The sequence below is a fragment of the Python bivittatus genome, unplaced genomic scaffold, assembly GCF_059951505.1.
Source record: "Python bivittatus isolate LINGU-HERP-01145 unplaced genomic scaffold, Pbiv_v1 ctg000590_np1212, whole genome shotgun sequence".
NCBI classification, from domain to species: Eukaryota; Metazoa; Chordata; class Lepidosauria; order Squamata; family Pythonidae; genus Python; species Python bivittatus.
In genome coordinates, this window is record NW_028277086.1 from 18,867,781 (window position 1) to 18,884,169 (window position 16,389).

The 16,389-nt window shown below is 36.0% G+C and overlaps 1 protein-coding gene across 1 annotated transcript in view; it reads left to right on the top strand.

Annotated features, from left to right (window-relative positions):
- The window catches only part of ANGPT1 (angiopoietin 1), a 136,725-nt gene extending 121,000 nt beyond the window's left edge, over positions 1-15,725 (top strand). The window contains exons 8-9 of the mRNA XM_007427545.3: positions 2,232-2,362; positions 12,288-15,725. Of these exons, the coding sequence (XP_007427607.1) occupies positions 2,232-2,362; positions 12,288-12,448 (292 nt within the window). The 3' untranslated portion in view covers positions 12,449-15,725. The remainder of the gene's footprint in view (positions 1-2,231; positions 2,363-12,287) is intronic.
- The last annotated feature ends 664 nt before the right edge of the window (positions 15,726-16,389 follow it).

Here is a 16,389-nt window from a genome sequence, read left to right on the forward strand (position 1 = left end):
TATTTTAAGTTATCCTTTCCTGCAAGGAAAAATACACAGGGAAGCCTTTTTGCTTTGCCCCTGGGAATAAACAATCACTTGGGAAAGAAAATTTAAAATGGCATCAGGAAAAACAGTCTCCTTCTCCCATTACTCTGTTCCTAATCCATTTTTCCTGAAACTTTTTTTTTCTGTAGCTACATTCATTTAAATAATTTTCATTAAGAAAGAGAAATACAATAGCCAACATTTCATCAAGCACTCACTGCAGCATAAATCATACTCATATCAATGTAGTCTTCTCCTTTCAGAATTTATATTATATGACTTTTCAAAGATTATATTACTTACAAATATAATGTACAGCATCCTTCCAAACATCTTTTAGAGTTGGTTTATTTAAAAAGAGAGTGCCAGTGTCAACATTGCAATATAAATACAGGATTCAGCATAGCCGGCCATTTGAACACACTTTTCAATATTTCCAAGAAATCATCCAAACTTGGTGTCCTTTGCATAAGCATCTGATACATGGCCTGCTAGCAACGTTACCCAAAGAATGGAAACACAGTTGCATGATGATATCAAGTTACATATGACATGATTATTCCCTTGCCCACTCCCACAACCACTCATGGCCCTACATTTCCTGTGATCCTTATTGTGATGAATCTTCTCATCAATTTGGTCCCAAGAATTGCAGAATTATTCAAGGAAGTTTCACATATCCCAATAAAAATCCTCTAGCTTATTAACTGGTACCTTCATGGTGTCATCTTCTACCTAAATCTAGTAACTGATGTCAAAAAGTCAGGTTCCATTCCTTTATGCTGACATCGGCTTCTGTAAGTCTAGCATGGGTGATGTACTGACATTCTGTGACAGTTTAAAATAAGCTGGGAGATACCATATCTCAGAGTCATTTTTCTCTCAGCACTATTCCACAGGCATTTATTTTCCTCTGGAGGGGAAAAAGAAAAAAAAAAGATAATTTACTAAAATAAGCCATCAGTGTCCAAACCAGTAAATCTAGAAAGCTTTAATCTCAATTTAGCTTGTTTATATTTAATTTAAAATGTATAAAGACAGGCAAAAAGCTTTAGAATATATTGCTCCCAAACTTCACTTGTATACTGCATTAGAAAACAGTATCTAACTGGCACTGCATTTCAACTGTGCCTTATAAAGTTTGATGTTTTCATAACCAGCATTTTTTTCCAAGATATTTTATCTTTACCCTGCATTTGGAATCTCCAGTAAATTGCATTTATCACACAATTAGTTTGATTGGCCACATTCTTTCTAACACACACACAAATACACACACACACACCAGAAGCAATGTTTAGCTCTTTAAAAATAAACATGTCAAAATATCATGGATCGTGCCCTTGAGCATAAATGGACAATGTGTAAGTTTCACAGCCATCTGACATACTTATCTGAAATGGGAATTATCTGAATAGTCTTCTTCTAGGGTAAATTAAATGTAGGAATGAGATCTCACAATTCTTCAGCAGAATCTCCTGGAAAGCTCAACTATGAAAGGCTACCCTGGAACTGCCATAGAATTAGACACTCTGATCTAATAGAAAATCTTGAATGAGAGCAAGCAAAAAAACCTGGTGACATTATGTGCTCCACAACTGGTGGCTATTGTTTATTGCTATATAAAGGTGAGTTTGCTGTACAGTTAGAGTTTGAGTGCAAATTTTAAGATGAAAAGAAAAGGTGAACTGGAGATTTTTCTATGTTCAGCCCATTGAAATGAATGGGGCCTTGTTCATCCATATTCCATATGAGACATGATGCAAACGTCTGTTGTTGCATGTTAGAAAAACCCTTTCCTTGGGGAGCTGATCCAAGATGTTCTCACTCCCCTGCCAGAGGACTCAGAGATTTCTACATCCAGCTTTGCTGATGGACAGCACAATTTTTGAGGTTCTGTGTATGTCATTCTACGTCTTCCTCTTACTCTTTTTAATGAATCTGCATTGTTCATATATTTCAGCTAGCATAATTATTAATACTTCAGCGTTGAGGCCATCTTGCTCTCAGTGCTAATTTCATCTGAGGAAAAGAAATCAGAACAATGAATTCTTAGCAACATGCCAGAGCATCACTTCTCCATTTTCAGGATTTCAGAAATTTCCTAGCCTGTTTTCTTGAAGTCCCAAGTCAAGGGGAATTTTTAAATTATTGTACTTGATAATATCTCCCCTCTCTTAACCTCTTCTCTTTTCCTCTTTTAGGCTGTATCTAAAGGGTCATTCTGGAACAGCGGGGAAGCAAAGCAGCCTGATATTACATGGTGCTGACTTTAGTACCAAAGATGCCGACAATGACAATTGTATGTGCAAATGTGCTCTTATGCTAACAGGAGGTAAGCATCCAATTATGGTATCGTTCATAATACTTGGATAAAATTATGGGAAGGAAGAGAACATGATTATGTTACTTCTTAATGAACCATAGACCTTATTTTTCAAGGGATTTCAGTAAAGTTTTAACATGGAAAATCCCCAGCTCTTCCTATGTTATTAATCCCTGTACCCTAGGCTAAGAAATCCCCTTTGATAAAAGCACATATTTAAGAAAGAGGCAAGGGTTCAGATGAAACAATCAGCATGAATAAACTCCTCCGTTTGGGCTTTTTCACATTAGAAAGTGTGATCAACCAGGGAAGCTCAGAATAATGGAAACGTATGGAACAGATAACACCAAAATCAGTAGTTGTATACTTCATCACCTTCCAGTGAAAAGCTGACAAACATATCAAAAGGAATCAAAATGAAATTGTCAATGATGCTAAGAATAAGATTAAAAACACAAACAGAAACAGAAACTTCTCATTTTCAAGGCAAGATAGCTGTTGATAAATTGCAAGGCAAATTTTGGAATAGCATTAGTTTATCTTTTGGATCCCAAATGTGCAAATGTGCCTGCTTGAGTCACTGTTTTGGTGTCAGTATTAGAACTGATTGGGTTGTAAAATCTCTGTATAGAATAATATGTATAAGTTTTTGCCATATGCAACCATCTTCCTATGAGATATATATTTAAACACTTCATAACAATCAAACTTAGAAAGATGTACTGAAATGGCTTGGTCACAAAAACAGTTGTGAATATAACTTAATAAATAATTCATCTTAGAAATAATTGTATTCTGGACAGTAAAGTACCTTATCGGACTTTCTGTTGGTCTTGGCAATCCATGTAGACAGCCCATTCATTATAAATTATATAAAATATACATGAGCTCTGTAGCTCTCTTGATAGTCTGAGGGATTCTGTAGTTTCTCTGAGAAATGCAGGATATATGTGGCAAATAACAGCACATATGAACTGAACTGCTGACTAAAATAATCAGGGATAAAAACAATACACATACACATTGCATTTCTTGTTAAATTTGACAGAAAGCAGTTGCTTGTAGGGAAATTAAAACTCCTTTTGACTAAATTCTCATCTTATATGAAGCTGTGATTTGCAATCAATCAGGGACAGAACTTCAAAGTGAAACATATACATATACATATACATATACATAGGGAAGCATAACAACCACATCAGTATGGAAATATTTCTTTTTCAGTTAGGGATCTTTAATAGGAAATGCTCTGCTTCTATATAGACCACAATTCCCAGAATCCTTTGTGGGTAGCCATTGTACTTACATTTGAACAGAACCAATGAGCATCGAGTTATTAAAGATCTGGGAGAAGATTCATAAAGTTGAGAAACTGTAACGAAGGCATCCTGTTACTTATTTCCTTGAGCACATAACCCCACATACACATACTTATGCAATAATTTCTTATGAAGTCCATAAACAGCATCACACTTGGAGCAAAAGTATTAAATTTATCACCAAAACAACATTTCTATGCTTCTTCCCCACTAGAACAGAAAATTGCAATACTGGTAAAGAAAGGTACAGATTCCCTCAAATTGAGCTTGGCATCTGGGACTACATGGATCCATCCCTGCAAATTTCTGGAGAACAATATGGAAATAATTTGTCCTTGGCTTCTGGGATGTTTTCCCAGTTGAACCTAAGGCCTTGGGGTTTCATTCTGGTCTCTCATACAGATCCTAAACTGGTTCTACCTTAGGGGTGTGGGTGTGTGTCTGTGTGTGAAGTGATGCTACTTGCTCGGCCAATAGCAATTTTTTCAGGAATTAGTAGACTGAATGGGATTGTCAAATCTTCATTCCTAGCTTGTACAAATTAAATAAATCCACTAAATCATGAATAACATTTAGGGACATTTCCGTTCTGTCAATAAGATATACCTGTGCATTTACATCCTTTGGTTAATAAGAAGCAAGACTATCTATCGTGGGGCCTATCCTTTGGAACCATTGATCTATTTTGGGTATAATACATAACCTCTCTTTTCTTCCTATGTCATGAAAGCAAGTAGATCAGAGACATGCACTTGCTTTCAAATTAGCCTAGCATAAATCCAAAGTATTTGATTGGATCCTGTATTTAGTTGTAGCAGTATCCTCCTAAGAAATAAGAAATTGGTACACAACCTGAAATCAAAAGTGGGTTAATTTTTTTCTAGCTAAGGGTAGCTCAACTAGTCTAATTGGTGGTATGAACAAATACGTATTTTACTAAAATCACTTTTGTGGTGTTTGTAAACCAACAAAATCAAAACGTTATGCAGTTATATTGTACATTTCTGGCATTTGAAGCATGAAATTCATTAGCTGAATTGCTGTTCCAAATATATCCAATCAATTTCACCACTTCATTTATTTATACTGGAAAAAAGCTCAGGAATGGGACGATATACAGTCAGCAGCAATTAGAAATTGCACTATTAGTTAGCGATTTCTTGCATTCTGTCCATTGAAGTTGTAAATTTTTCTCAGGGTCTATCACTATCCTTGTACTATCAATAGCACTGAAGGAGAAAAGAAGTGTATTGTTTAATCTGTTGTTTAATCTGTATTCAGCCATTGTTTAGCCCCAGATACAATATACCAAAAATTGTAACTTCTTAAAACCTAAAAATCTAGCACTATTTGGAACTCTACTCTGAGTGAGATCAGGAGTAAGTTAGCTACTTAGTGTTGGTTCTAATTTTTTCCCCACATTTTCTCTTAATCTTTTTCATTGTTCACCTAAAGAAAAACATTGCATCTTCCCAGGAAAGAGTTTGAATTGGCACTGCATTAGATTAAGATCGTATCTGATGGGATTAATCTCTGATGACTGATTCAAACAGCAAGTCATTACTTGAGGATGCTGTTGACAAGAGGAAAACTTTCATGTGTGTGAACTAGATCACCTAGATCAGTAATAATAAATGGTCTCTAAGACCTGACGAAAGTGAACCTACTTAATCAAAGCAGTCAGTCAGGAGCCCTACAATCTAATCGTCTAGTAGATTGTTCCTACAGGCATAATTTAGGTAGTCTGTCATCTACTCCTGTGCTGGAATTTCCAGAGTTTAATTTGTCTATTTAAGAAAAATCCCACAGTCTTTCATGCTATAACTGATATTGTAAAGTAGAATAGTACAGGTAGTCCCCAGTTTAAGAACGAGTTCCATTCCCAAGGTCTGTTCTTAAGCTGAATTTGTATGTAAGCTGGAACAGTATTATTGTATAATACTGTATAAGTAGTATTGTGTAATTAACTCAAACCATTGTGTATTTAACTTGAATTTTGCTACAATAGGCTCCGTTCTTAACTATGGAACATCTGTAACCCAGGTGTTCTTAACCCGGGGACTACCTGTAATAGATACTACTTACTGGTCCATACTCTGGACGGTACAAATGGATCCAAGAGCCACTTACATATTCTAGACTTATCTCTGAAAAACAAGCAAACAAACAAGAAAGAGGATTAGGGTTTTTTTTTCTTGTTTAGCTTTGTCTTAAATTCTACAAGATTACGTTCTTATTATAGTCAACCATCAGTTGTCCTGCTTTCTTTTTCTTTGGTTATTAGCCCCTAAGGTACAATTTTGTAATCAAAGAAAGGTCAACTGCATCAAAATAGCAGAATGCCAGAATATCTTTGGCAGCAGTTCTTCCCCAAAGATTTTGTTATGAAGTGTTACTTCAGGAGGGAAAAAGTGTTCGAAGTTTCAAATATATGCAAAATTACAAGGCTCAAATAATAAATTCAGTAGATTCAAACAGAAAAGTATCAAACCCAAAGCTATGGATTAATCATTGTTACTAGTACTCCCAGTGTTAAAAAACAAGAACTGTTTTCCTTCTGATACTGAAGTAGCCAAACTTTGCTGCAGAAATACACACAAGGATTCTTCAATTAATTCTTCCATCATCTCCAGAGACTAGATAGGAACCCCAGAACTGCAAGGTTTATATTTTAACTATTAGAAAAAATAACAGTTTATAAGCATTTTAGTTTGGGAGACAATTTGTTATTTGATGGAGCCAAAGAAATCAGGCAGCATTCTGCTAATGATGTGTGCTGAACTTGGTTATTATTTGGCTCCTTTTCAGGTCACTCTAATTGTATCCAGTGTTTGCACAGTAACCTGACATTAAAACTTAACAAAGTCAGCAGCTAACATCCTTCTCCTCTAAGGGAATAAGAAAAAAAATTATTTAGTCTTAATATCACTAATAGGAACCTAAAAAATTGGTCTCATAAATAAGATTTTTGAAGGAAAAGTTAATAATTAAAATCTTGTCATCACAAGTTACTTTTCATCCCACGTATGATTCTCTTGTGGAAGTGAAGGATCAGAAGAAAGTCACCGTAGATTTCTATGTCAGTACATCCATCAAAACAGATTCTGAAACATTTGAATTGACAAGACTAAAAGAAGTCCATTACCACACCCTTTCTCTGTTAAAAAAAAAAATCCAAAGAAAATGTCATTTTCTTGTGAGAAGTGCATCTGAAAAAGAACATATGTTTCTAAAAGCTGCATATGAAAAAATTATAACTGTGTAAAGGAAACAGATTACATTGGGCAAATAGATATTTTGAAAAATCTGGCATGGTAATATTTCAAAGAATTCTATCAGGAAGAAGTATGCTTTCTTTAAAGGTTCCTAATGGAAATTATATTCAGAACTGTACATTAGGAAAAATTGAAAGGAAAAGTTCTGATATTAAGGAAAGCTGTGAATGAAAATGGCGGATGCCAATTTTTAATGTATTTTTAATACCACCCCTATCCCCAACACACATATTGGAATAAGGCTCTACAAACACAAACAGTAAATAGATCAGGTTTCTATATTCACAACGGAAGCAACATTTGAGATAGGAGATCCATTGTTTTTTGGGGGGAGGGTTAAAAGCAGGTGTCAGATATTGGGGAGGAATGGAAAGTTGATTGGGTGTGTTTGCAGACTATTCCTTAAATCTAAAATGCAAAGCTGATTTTATCTGAAATCAGAGAAAGGAAGGAAGCCTGTTCAGTGTTATATTTAGAATTCTATGCCATCCCACATGTTTTAGTTAATAGCACCTCTATAGTGGGGAGCACAAAATTAGATGAGAAGAAGAAAAATAGCATATTTCTGGCCTTGCACTGTCCATTCAATTTTCTCACCAGCTTAGATAGCTGAGGGCACCTAACTATGGTTGAACTCCAAACGCTAAGCAGGATTGGTCCTGTTTAGTTCCACATTATTTCAAAGAAAACTACAAGGTCACACAGCTCAAAGGAGACTTTCCTTTAAAAAAAACAACTAGCTAACTACCCTGAATCAAGAAAATGATGTTGAAAAGTCCAAACATAAATTTCTCATATCATGCTAGGTATAGTTCTTAAACCTATCATGGCAATATCACCAAAACTGAAATCCAAAATTAATCTGGAAGTGTTTAGAAGGAGACCCCCAAATATTGGTTAAACTAGTAATATTTTTCATCAGAATTTTATACATCTTTAATTTGTTTGGAAGAAAGAATGGAGAAAATGGAAATAATCATGAGGTAGAAAACAGTACATTCTTTGTGAGCTTTAGTTCAATCATTATTTTAATATCTATCTGAATTACTATTGCAATGACCTGCCACAAAGTGGTGAGGTGAGAGGTGAAAGAGGAAAGAAAGGAAGAATGAATGAACAGAAGGCGCGGGGGGGGGGGGGGGGGAAGAGAAGGGAAAGATGGTATCACATCCCTTAAATTCACAGAGGCTATAAATGGATATGAACAATAAAGAATGAATATGAAAGCTTCATATAATAAGGGGATTTAAACACTGGAATGATGAAAACTGAAAGAAAAAGGAGGCTCATTCCATTACTAATTTGTGTTCAGTTCAAAAGGGCTCTACTTTATTTTTATTGCCTATAATTATATTAATGCAACAATAAAGCATCTGATAGAATGAAACAGATTTATGTAAAAACCGTAGGACTAAGGACTAAAACCTTAGTTCCTCCCAATCCCCCAGCACTATAAATGAAATAGTGAGGCTTAGGGAGATAGAAACTCTAAGAATGAAAACCAATACTTATGATTTTACCAAACATGCATGCTTCCACAAGGTTCTGCCTTGCCTATTTGAGAATCTAACGAAGCTCTTCTAGTAAAATGATATACTGATCCCCTACAATCTAATTAAGCCTAGTTTAGATTGTTTGAGTTAATTTCTCTTCAGCGCCATCTGCAAGGGAAGAGAATCTGGAAATGTTTGTTTCTCAATGACTTATTTGGCCATGTTTACCCCCGAAAAGTTTGGCTACAAATATTTAAACCACAAAAAAATCTACAGAGGACAGAATTTGAGCTCACATGACTGTGAATCTTCAAGAAATAAATGTTGTGCCTTTTCAACCCCTCCCATTCCTGACAAACATTCATGCTTTCAAAGGTGTGAGAGGAGGACACTTTCTAGCCAATAATCCATACAATCTGTCAGTTTAGACCAGCCTTTTGCATCTTGGTTCCCTTTACCATCATTTGGTCAAGGTGAGCTAAGAGGACCATTTCTTCACCTTAAGGAAGCTTACCTATTAGAGGCATCCACAGTGGGGTTGAAGCTGGGGCAAATTATGAAAGCAGTGTCATACCCTTACAATGCAATCTCTGCCCCTTTCACACATACATCATGACCTCCATCATGATGCTGAGTTCATCATTTTGACAAAAGCACCAGATCCTCCAACAGCCCTGCTTCCTATGTTCTAAGCTCAGTTATCTGGGGTGATTTCCACCAGAAATGCCAAGGACTGAAACTGGATATTTTTTGCATATACTCTAAGAAGATTCACTGTTGATTGAAAAACTTTGGAAATCAGCTTATCAGATGTGGTTGATCAATTTAAAGTTTAACACAAATAATAAAAACATCCAATGAAATTATCCTATGGGCTATGGCTTGTCCTAACACCAACCACTCATAAAAACTGTCATCACAAAATGAGAAGTGGTAAAGGAGACATATCATTCATTCTTCTTTAGGTCTAGAGTAAACTAACGAAAACTGTCATGCTAGAATGTAGCATGGTACAAAAACATTACCTAGGCTAGAAACCTGAAAATGTCCAAAATCGTATCTCTGAACACTTATTTGGGAGCTGCAAATATGTGCATTCATTGTATAAGCCAGCATGGTTATAATGCTGAAACCATTCAAGCTTTGCTATAGATAGACACAAAATTAGCTCAGGATTGGTTGAGTATGATGTATATATCATATAAAACCCAAATGAGCAGTGTAGCACAAAAGCCTAGAATCTTACTAAGTGAAATCATCTTTCTTTTTTCATTGAGGAAACTAGGATTAAGCTTGAATAAAACTTGGTAATAAATTTCATAAGGCCAAGTTAAAAAACATCAGGAGCCAGTTTGAACCTAAATGCATTTCCTATACTTCCACAGGTAAGGTCAGATGTACAGATGGGCAGTTACAGATTTGAGTTCAGGCCTATTGAATAAACTGACGATGTCCAAGGAGAAATTGGCAGGTCTTGTTATTACTTTTTCAATCCATACTGATCATTTCTTGGTTCTCTTTGATATATATTTTGAAAAATGATATTTTATGCAAGTGGAGATAGATTTTTATTTATTCATTTTACATTTACATCCCACTTGTTTTCTGTGAGTTCAAGAAAGCTTACATGGAGATTCTCTCATAATTTTATTCCCACAACATCCAGTATGGTAGGTATGGCAGAGGGGGGGAGAGAGAGAGAGTTAGAGAGTGAGTGAGTGAATGGCCCACAGTTACTTAGTGAACTCTGTTATTAAGTGGAGGCTTAAATTTGGTCTATTTTAATTTTTTGAACATTTAGGGTTTTTTTTACAGCATTTGTGGCCATTTCAAACTTCAGCATAAAAGTTGCATGCAAGATTTGTTCCCACTTTCTTACCATTTCAATTTTTCATAACATTACTTTAGAATTTGTTATAAACTTAGAATATTATTTATAAACATAGATTGTGGTTTTCTTATCTGCTACTATATGATGAGAGCCAGTTTGGTGTAGTGGTTAAGGCACCAGGCTAGAAACCAGGAGACCATGAGTTCTAATCCCCTCTAGGCACAAAGCCAGCTGGGTAACCTTGGGCCAGTCACTTTCTCTCAGCCCTAGAAAGGAGGCAATGGTAAACCACTTCTGAAAAACTTTGCCAAGAAAACTTCAGGGACTTGTCCAGGCAGTCTCTGAGAATTGGACACAAATGAACAGATTAAAAAAAAATGATATGATATGATATGATGAAAGGCAGACTTGCCGATCCACAGCTGCAGTTCATGGCAACAAATCTTGCATGCGACTTTTATGTTGAAGTTTGAAATTACCACAAATGCTATAAAAAAAATAGGTGTTCAAAAAATGAAATAAAGGGAAGCACTGAAGGTACTCTTCTGATAATATATAGATTCTGCTGGGAGCAAATTTCGGGGTTTTGTTTCAGAGGAACGCTTGGTCAGGTAAAAGCCAGGAAGAACTAAGTATGTCCAGCATTAATCTTTTGTTTATACAAATCCACAAGGTTCATTGGAACAGGAGGGGTTATATTTACCCTGAATTGAATATGGTAGCCAGAAGATATTTTATGGACTTTTCAGAAAGCAAAAGAAAAAAATATTACTGCTTTAAACATTCATGGAATTCTTAAATTTAAGAGTAGGAAAATGAACCTCAATTCATCCAACCTCTCTTACATTCAAACATAGTGGCCCTATTCCCACACCATGCTTAATTGGGTTAGTTGGATGGTTAGTGTGAGAACATCAAAATGGCATCAGCTGGATCAATAAAATTCAAACTTGAATTTAACTCAGAACATATCTGGGGTTAAATTCACTGTACCCGATCAATAAACGCCTCCATCCCCATCCAACCCTAGTGTCAGATATTCCCCTAATGATAGAGATGAAGACCTGGAGAAACCATGAGAAATTAGGCTCTTCTAGGCATTCTTTCTCTATGCTTGTTTTAAGTGCCAACCCACTAGCATACAGGAGCATCTGAAAAAAGGGCAAAATGTAGAATCTGTCTGTGATGGTGCTGACCTTGGACTATTTTTTTGCCCCCCACCACTGGGAAGAGGAATTTTTAAAAAGACAGTAAGAAACTGACAGGAAAAAATTGCCTTTGTGATGGCCAGTAGGTCTAAAAAATGACTGATCTATTATCTGGTATTATGAGCTATTGGTTTAGAATGATTAGTTAACTGACTATGGGAGGCTAATTCTGGAAAAGGGGCTAGTAAATGCCACTAAATGGTCAGATAGCTTTTTGGTGGATTTTAGCTTTAATAACTGGTAGAGAAATTCATCAGCTGGAAATCTATGCTGCAAAGTGGACAGCTAAAATGTCTGGATTTACATAGTTCCACCCACCTGTAACCTGGTATGGGATCTGGTTTAAAGGCTACAGACAAGGCCCCAAAATATACAAGAGCCAAATGGCTGCAAATAGGGTTTGTATCCATTGAAATGTTTGGCCTTGATTGCTGTTGTTTTTCCCCCTTTTCTTTTCAAGAACAGAATCCATGTGCCACATTGTGAAAGATAGAGTTCCTTTGCTTATAAGACGAGTTCATATTTAGCATTGGGAGTTGTTCCATGGTGTTTTGTTTTGCTTTGCTTTGTTTTGGGAAAGTTCTCTAGTTTTAAACATCAGCCCCAAGCTTCCAAGCACACAAAAAGAATGGTGTGATTCCTCCTAACCAAGCCTCAAATTATTTTTGTATGCTTGCTTAAAAAAAGCTAAAGCCCTTGCATTCACCAGAGAGTTACCGTACATTTGCCCATCAGCTGCACGTTGCAAACAAAGGGAGTGTGGTTCATCAGTATATGGGTCTAACTGTTTTGTTCTTAATGTTTTCAGGCTGGTGGTTTGATGCCTGTGGCCCTTCCAATCTTAATGGGATGTTTTATTCGGCTGGGCAGCACCATGGAAAAATAAATGGGATCAAATGGCATTACTTCAAAGGCCCAAGTTATTCGTTACGTTCCACAACTATGATGATCCGTCCCTTGGACTTTTAAAGAGCCAACAGGATAGTGGCCATATTCTGAAGGACATCTTGTATAATCTTCAGAAGCAGAAGGTGGGAACTCCCTGAAAGTACCAAATGCCAACATCCCAGCCTTTGTCAGATCTCATTTCACTGGCTGCAGTATATAAACAGGGACAGGTGAAAATGTGGTTTATGGACAAGAAAAAATAGCTTTTGTGGCTATTCAGTGGACAACATTAAGGTTCAGTTGCCACAAATAAACTGGGATCTTTTAGCCAAAGCCTTTTTTTTTGTTCTTTTTTGTTGTTTTTTGCTTTGATCAAGAGGAATTTTTAAAATATAGGACATGCAAACCAGATGGCGTTTTGAAAAGCAGAAATAGATGGGAGAAGACATTTGTCCATCACAAACATGGTATGAAATCTATGCAGAAGCACAGCTGCTATTTATTTGTAGTCCCTTAAAAATGCAAGTAGGACCTCTCAACCTGACATCAGCAAGCATGATTTAGACGGAAAACTTCTCTTTAATACCAGATCAATATAACATGTAGGAGTCATTTCTCATTAAGCCCGTTTCAAACATGAAATATTCTCCTTCTAAAGAGACAATGACTCAAGACGGACAGAAAATGATAAGAGCAATGTGCAGAGAATTGTCAGTTGACCTGTGTGGCTAGGCTGAAAGGTGGCAATCCAGATAATTCGCCAAATCCTTCACCTATGATTGATAGCATGATAACAAAAGGAATCATAGGTTTTTCTTTCTGACTGCTCCAGCTTTGCTTCACTTCATACGACATTGCAGGGTGAATATCATATGAAAAAGAAGAAAAAGCAGAGCCCTTTTTTAAAAAGGCAAAATCAAGGTTATTTGTACATGGGTTTTCTTCTTAAATTACACAGATACAGAAAATATGCAAATAGCATAACCATATGTTAACTGGATTGGGTTTATCAAACAGTGTTGCTGGTAGGCATATGTACATGTAAATGTTACCACTAAACTGATAAACTTTCATATCTGTAATTCATCCTTCATTTGACAGAGTTGAACAGAAAACTACAAGGTCTTTCCTGTCCTTCATTTACCTGTGGACAGTGGGCTGGAAATTAACGAATACAAGATAAGAAAGAAATGATGGTTACAGATTGTAAATGCCATGAGTGGAAAGTAGTTATATTTGAGTGGATTAAATTAAATGAGAAAAGAAGGCTCCTATTTAATATGAGTAGGTCTGAAGTGTAGTTCCCTGGATCGTGACCTAGATGATATGCACAGTCTTGACTTCAGAAGGTTCTAAGAATGTGAGTTACTGTTTTCTCTACTTAACTTGTTTCCCGCACAAGCATATCCAAAATTCCATGTGCATTCTAATGAATGCTGAAAACTAGTTCAGATATTTGGCCCAGGTGATAAGCCTCTTCACTGATATTTCAGCTTCCTATGTATGTCTAACATTAGACACATCACTGTATGTATAATATTAGAGCAGTGTTTTTCAGCCTTGGCAACTTGAAGATGTGTGGACTTCAACTCCCAGAATTCTCCAGCCAGCAATTCCCCAGTTGTCAAAGTTGAGAAACACTGTGTTAGAGGAACATTGGAAGCTGAATCAAACCATTGACTCATCTCACTCCTATTTTTATGGTTTCAGACAAGCATAGACTTTGCCAGTAGGCTGTGGTACATCATTTATATGTCACATGTGTGCTGATCATTTACATATAATCACGATACTACTTTTTTTTATCTGTATTCCATTTTTCTTGGGAGGATTATATAAATGTGTTGATTCAGCAACATATACGTACGTGCCTCTATATACTTCCTCAACATAAAGAGGCTTACCATAAGCAAAATACAGAATTATAATTTAGAGCTCTTATGCATTTGGTCTTTTCATTGAAATTAAATGGGAAACTACGCACCTGGAACTCTTATGGTTCTATTTCAAGTGTTGATGTGTTGTGAAAAAGGATGTGCATTCATGTCACTAAGCAAATTATATCATTTGCACACACTAAGTAAAGAACATTTATTGCAGATAAATTCATTGCATGGGAAGAAAATCTTAATTTCTCCTTGGGAAAGATAAATGTTTCAACAATTTCTCAAAGGCAGGACTTCCCATCATCTACTGCTGAAAGAGTCTAGTGGGAGGAATTAACTCACAATGCCTTCCCCTAAAATTTAATAGAAATACAGGAAGTCAGGGAGGCTACAAACTGCTGGAAAGATGATTATATAGGGGGAAAAAAGGACATTCACATACACACCTCTTGGCCACTGTGTAATAAGGGCAGAGATGCCAAATTCCACCCATGAGAATTTTTTAAAAAATTCTCTTCTGTGAAAAAATTCTGAAGCATCAGAGCAAATGAGAACTGGTTGGGAAAAAATTCAGCAGTGTTTCTTCACCCACCATTAATTCATGCAGATTTCAGTCCGTGGAGAGAGACTATAGTTCAGTGGTGGGCCGTATGCTTGGCATGCAGAAGTTCTAAGTCCTGTCCTTGGCATCTCATGTCTGAAAGTTCATGAAACAATTCAAGTGATTCAAATGCCTACCTGAGCTGCCAGTCACAATTGATAATACTGGACTAGATAAACTGTATGATCTGGTAACTTATCTTTTTATACTCTATCTTTCTGATATATAGGATGAGGTTCTGGTTTTCTCAAGCTGGTAAATCTTTGATTATTCTTTTGCTATTACGTACATGATTGATGGCTCTGAAATTAAAACGTGATTGGGTTTAACCAATGCCTGAGCCTTTTTTAATTATTTTTAATTAATAATTTCTGTTGTATCTAATACAATGGTCTAACCTTCCTCTAAATCCATGAAAGTCATCTCTTTTCCATGTATGGGAACAAAACAAGCATACATTTTTAAAACAAAATATGAAAGAACAAGGATCTATTACAGTGTTCTTTGTAACCAGGACAGTGCTCAATTTAAGAAGATCTTTTGTATTTATGTATCTGTATGTATTTACATAATCCTGCCTAAGGGGTTAATTTGTTGTGTTCTTCTGGTTAACTTACCCAACTTTTCTTTACTCAGTGGTTCCTTCCAACTGCTGCTTTTTCTCTCATTCCAACAATCTTCATTTATCTCCAAAGATTGTGCTGCTTCTCAAAAGTGGCATTTTTTTAAAGTCACCAAATCCAGAAAGCTACTGTGCAGACTGAATTGCAAAGGGGGAGGGGGAGGTAAAAAAATAAAAATAAACCACAAGTATGATATTTACTGTTTATTTATCTGTTTGAAGAAATGGGGGACATGATTTCCTAACCTTTATAATAAAATGTTTAAAACATGCTACTTGTTTCCATATTTTGGCTTGGTTGGGAAGTGCATTCTTGTGGCAGCACTGTCTGAAATTCAACATTTTAAAAAGAATTCTTAGTAGAACAATATTTTGAGTGTCAGGCAGAGTGTGTGTGAAAAGCTGTAGTCTAAAATCTTTGCACAAAGTGTTTTCTTACTCAATAATATACTCTTTTTCCCCTTTTCTTTCTTTTTCTTTTGATGTTCCAAATGCTGATCTCAGCCAATTGACTATTATACGAGCTGGATTTTTATTTCTTTCTTAATCATGCATGTTCCTTGGGTCATTTACAAATGAAACTGAATTACTTTTTTCTTCTTCCTTAATTACTTTTTATTCTTTAATCATTCATTCATGAAGGCTGGCACTGGCCACTCTCAAACGATTTTAATTCGTTTACCCAGAGCCAGCTATTGTTTCCTAATAGGTATTAGGAAGGAAGTATTTTAACTATTGCTTTGAAATAGATTTCTCCACATTTTCCAAGGAACTGAAATGTAATTAGACTTCTTCAATGAACACATTGATGCCAGCCTAACTTGTTTTACAAAACCAGAACAAAGACATAGGGTGATGAAGCAGTGTGGTGTAACTCCTTACAAAGAGTGCTAGATTGCCAGGCCAATGAAAA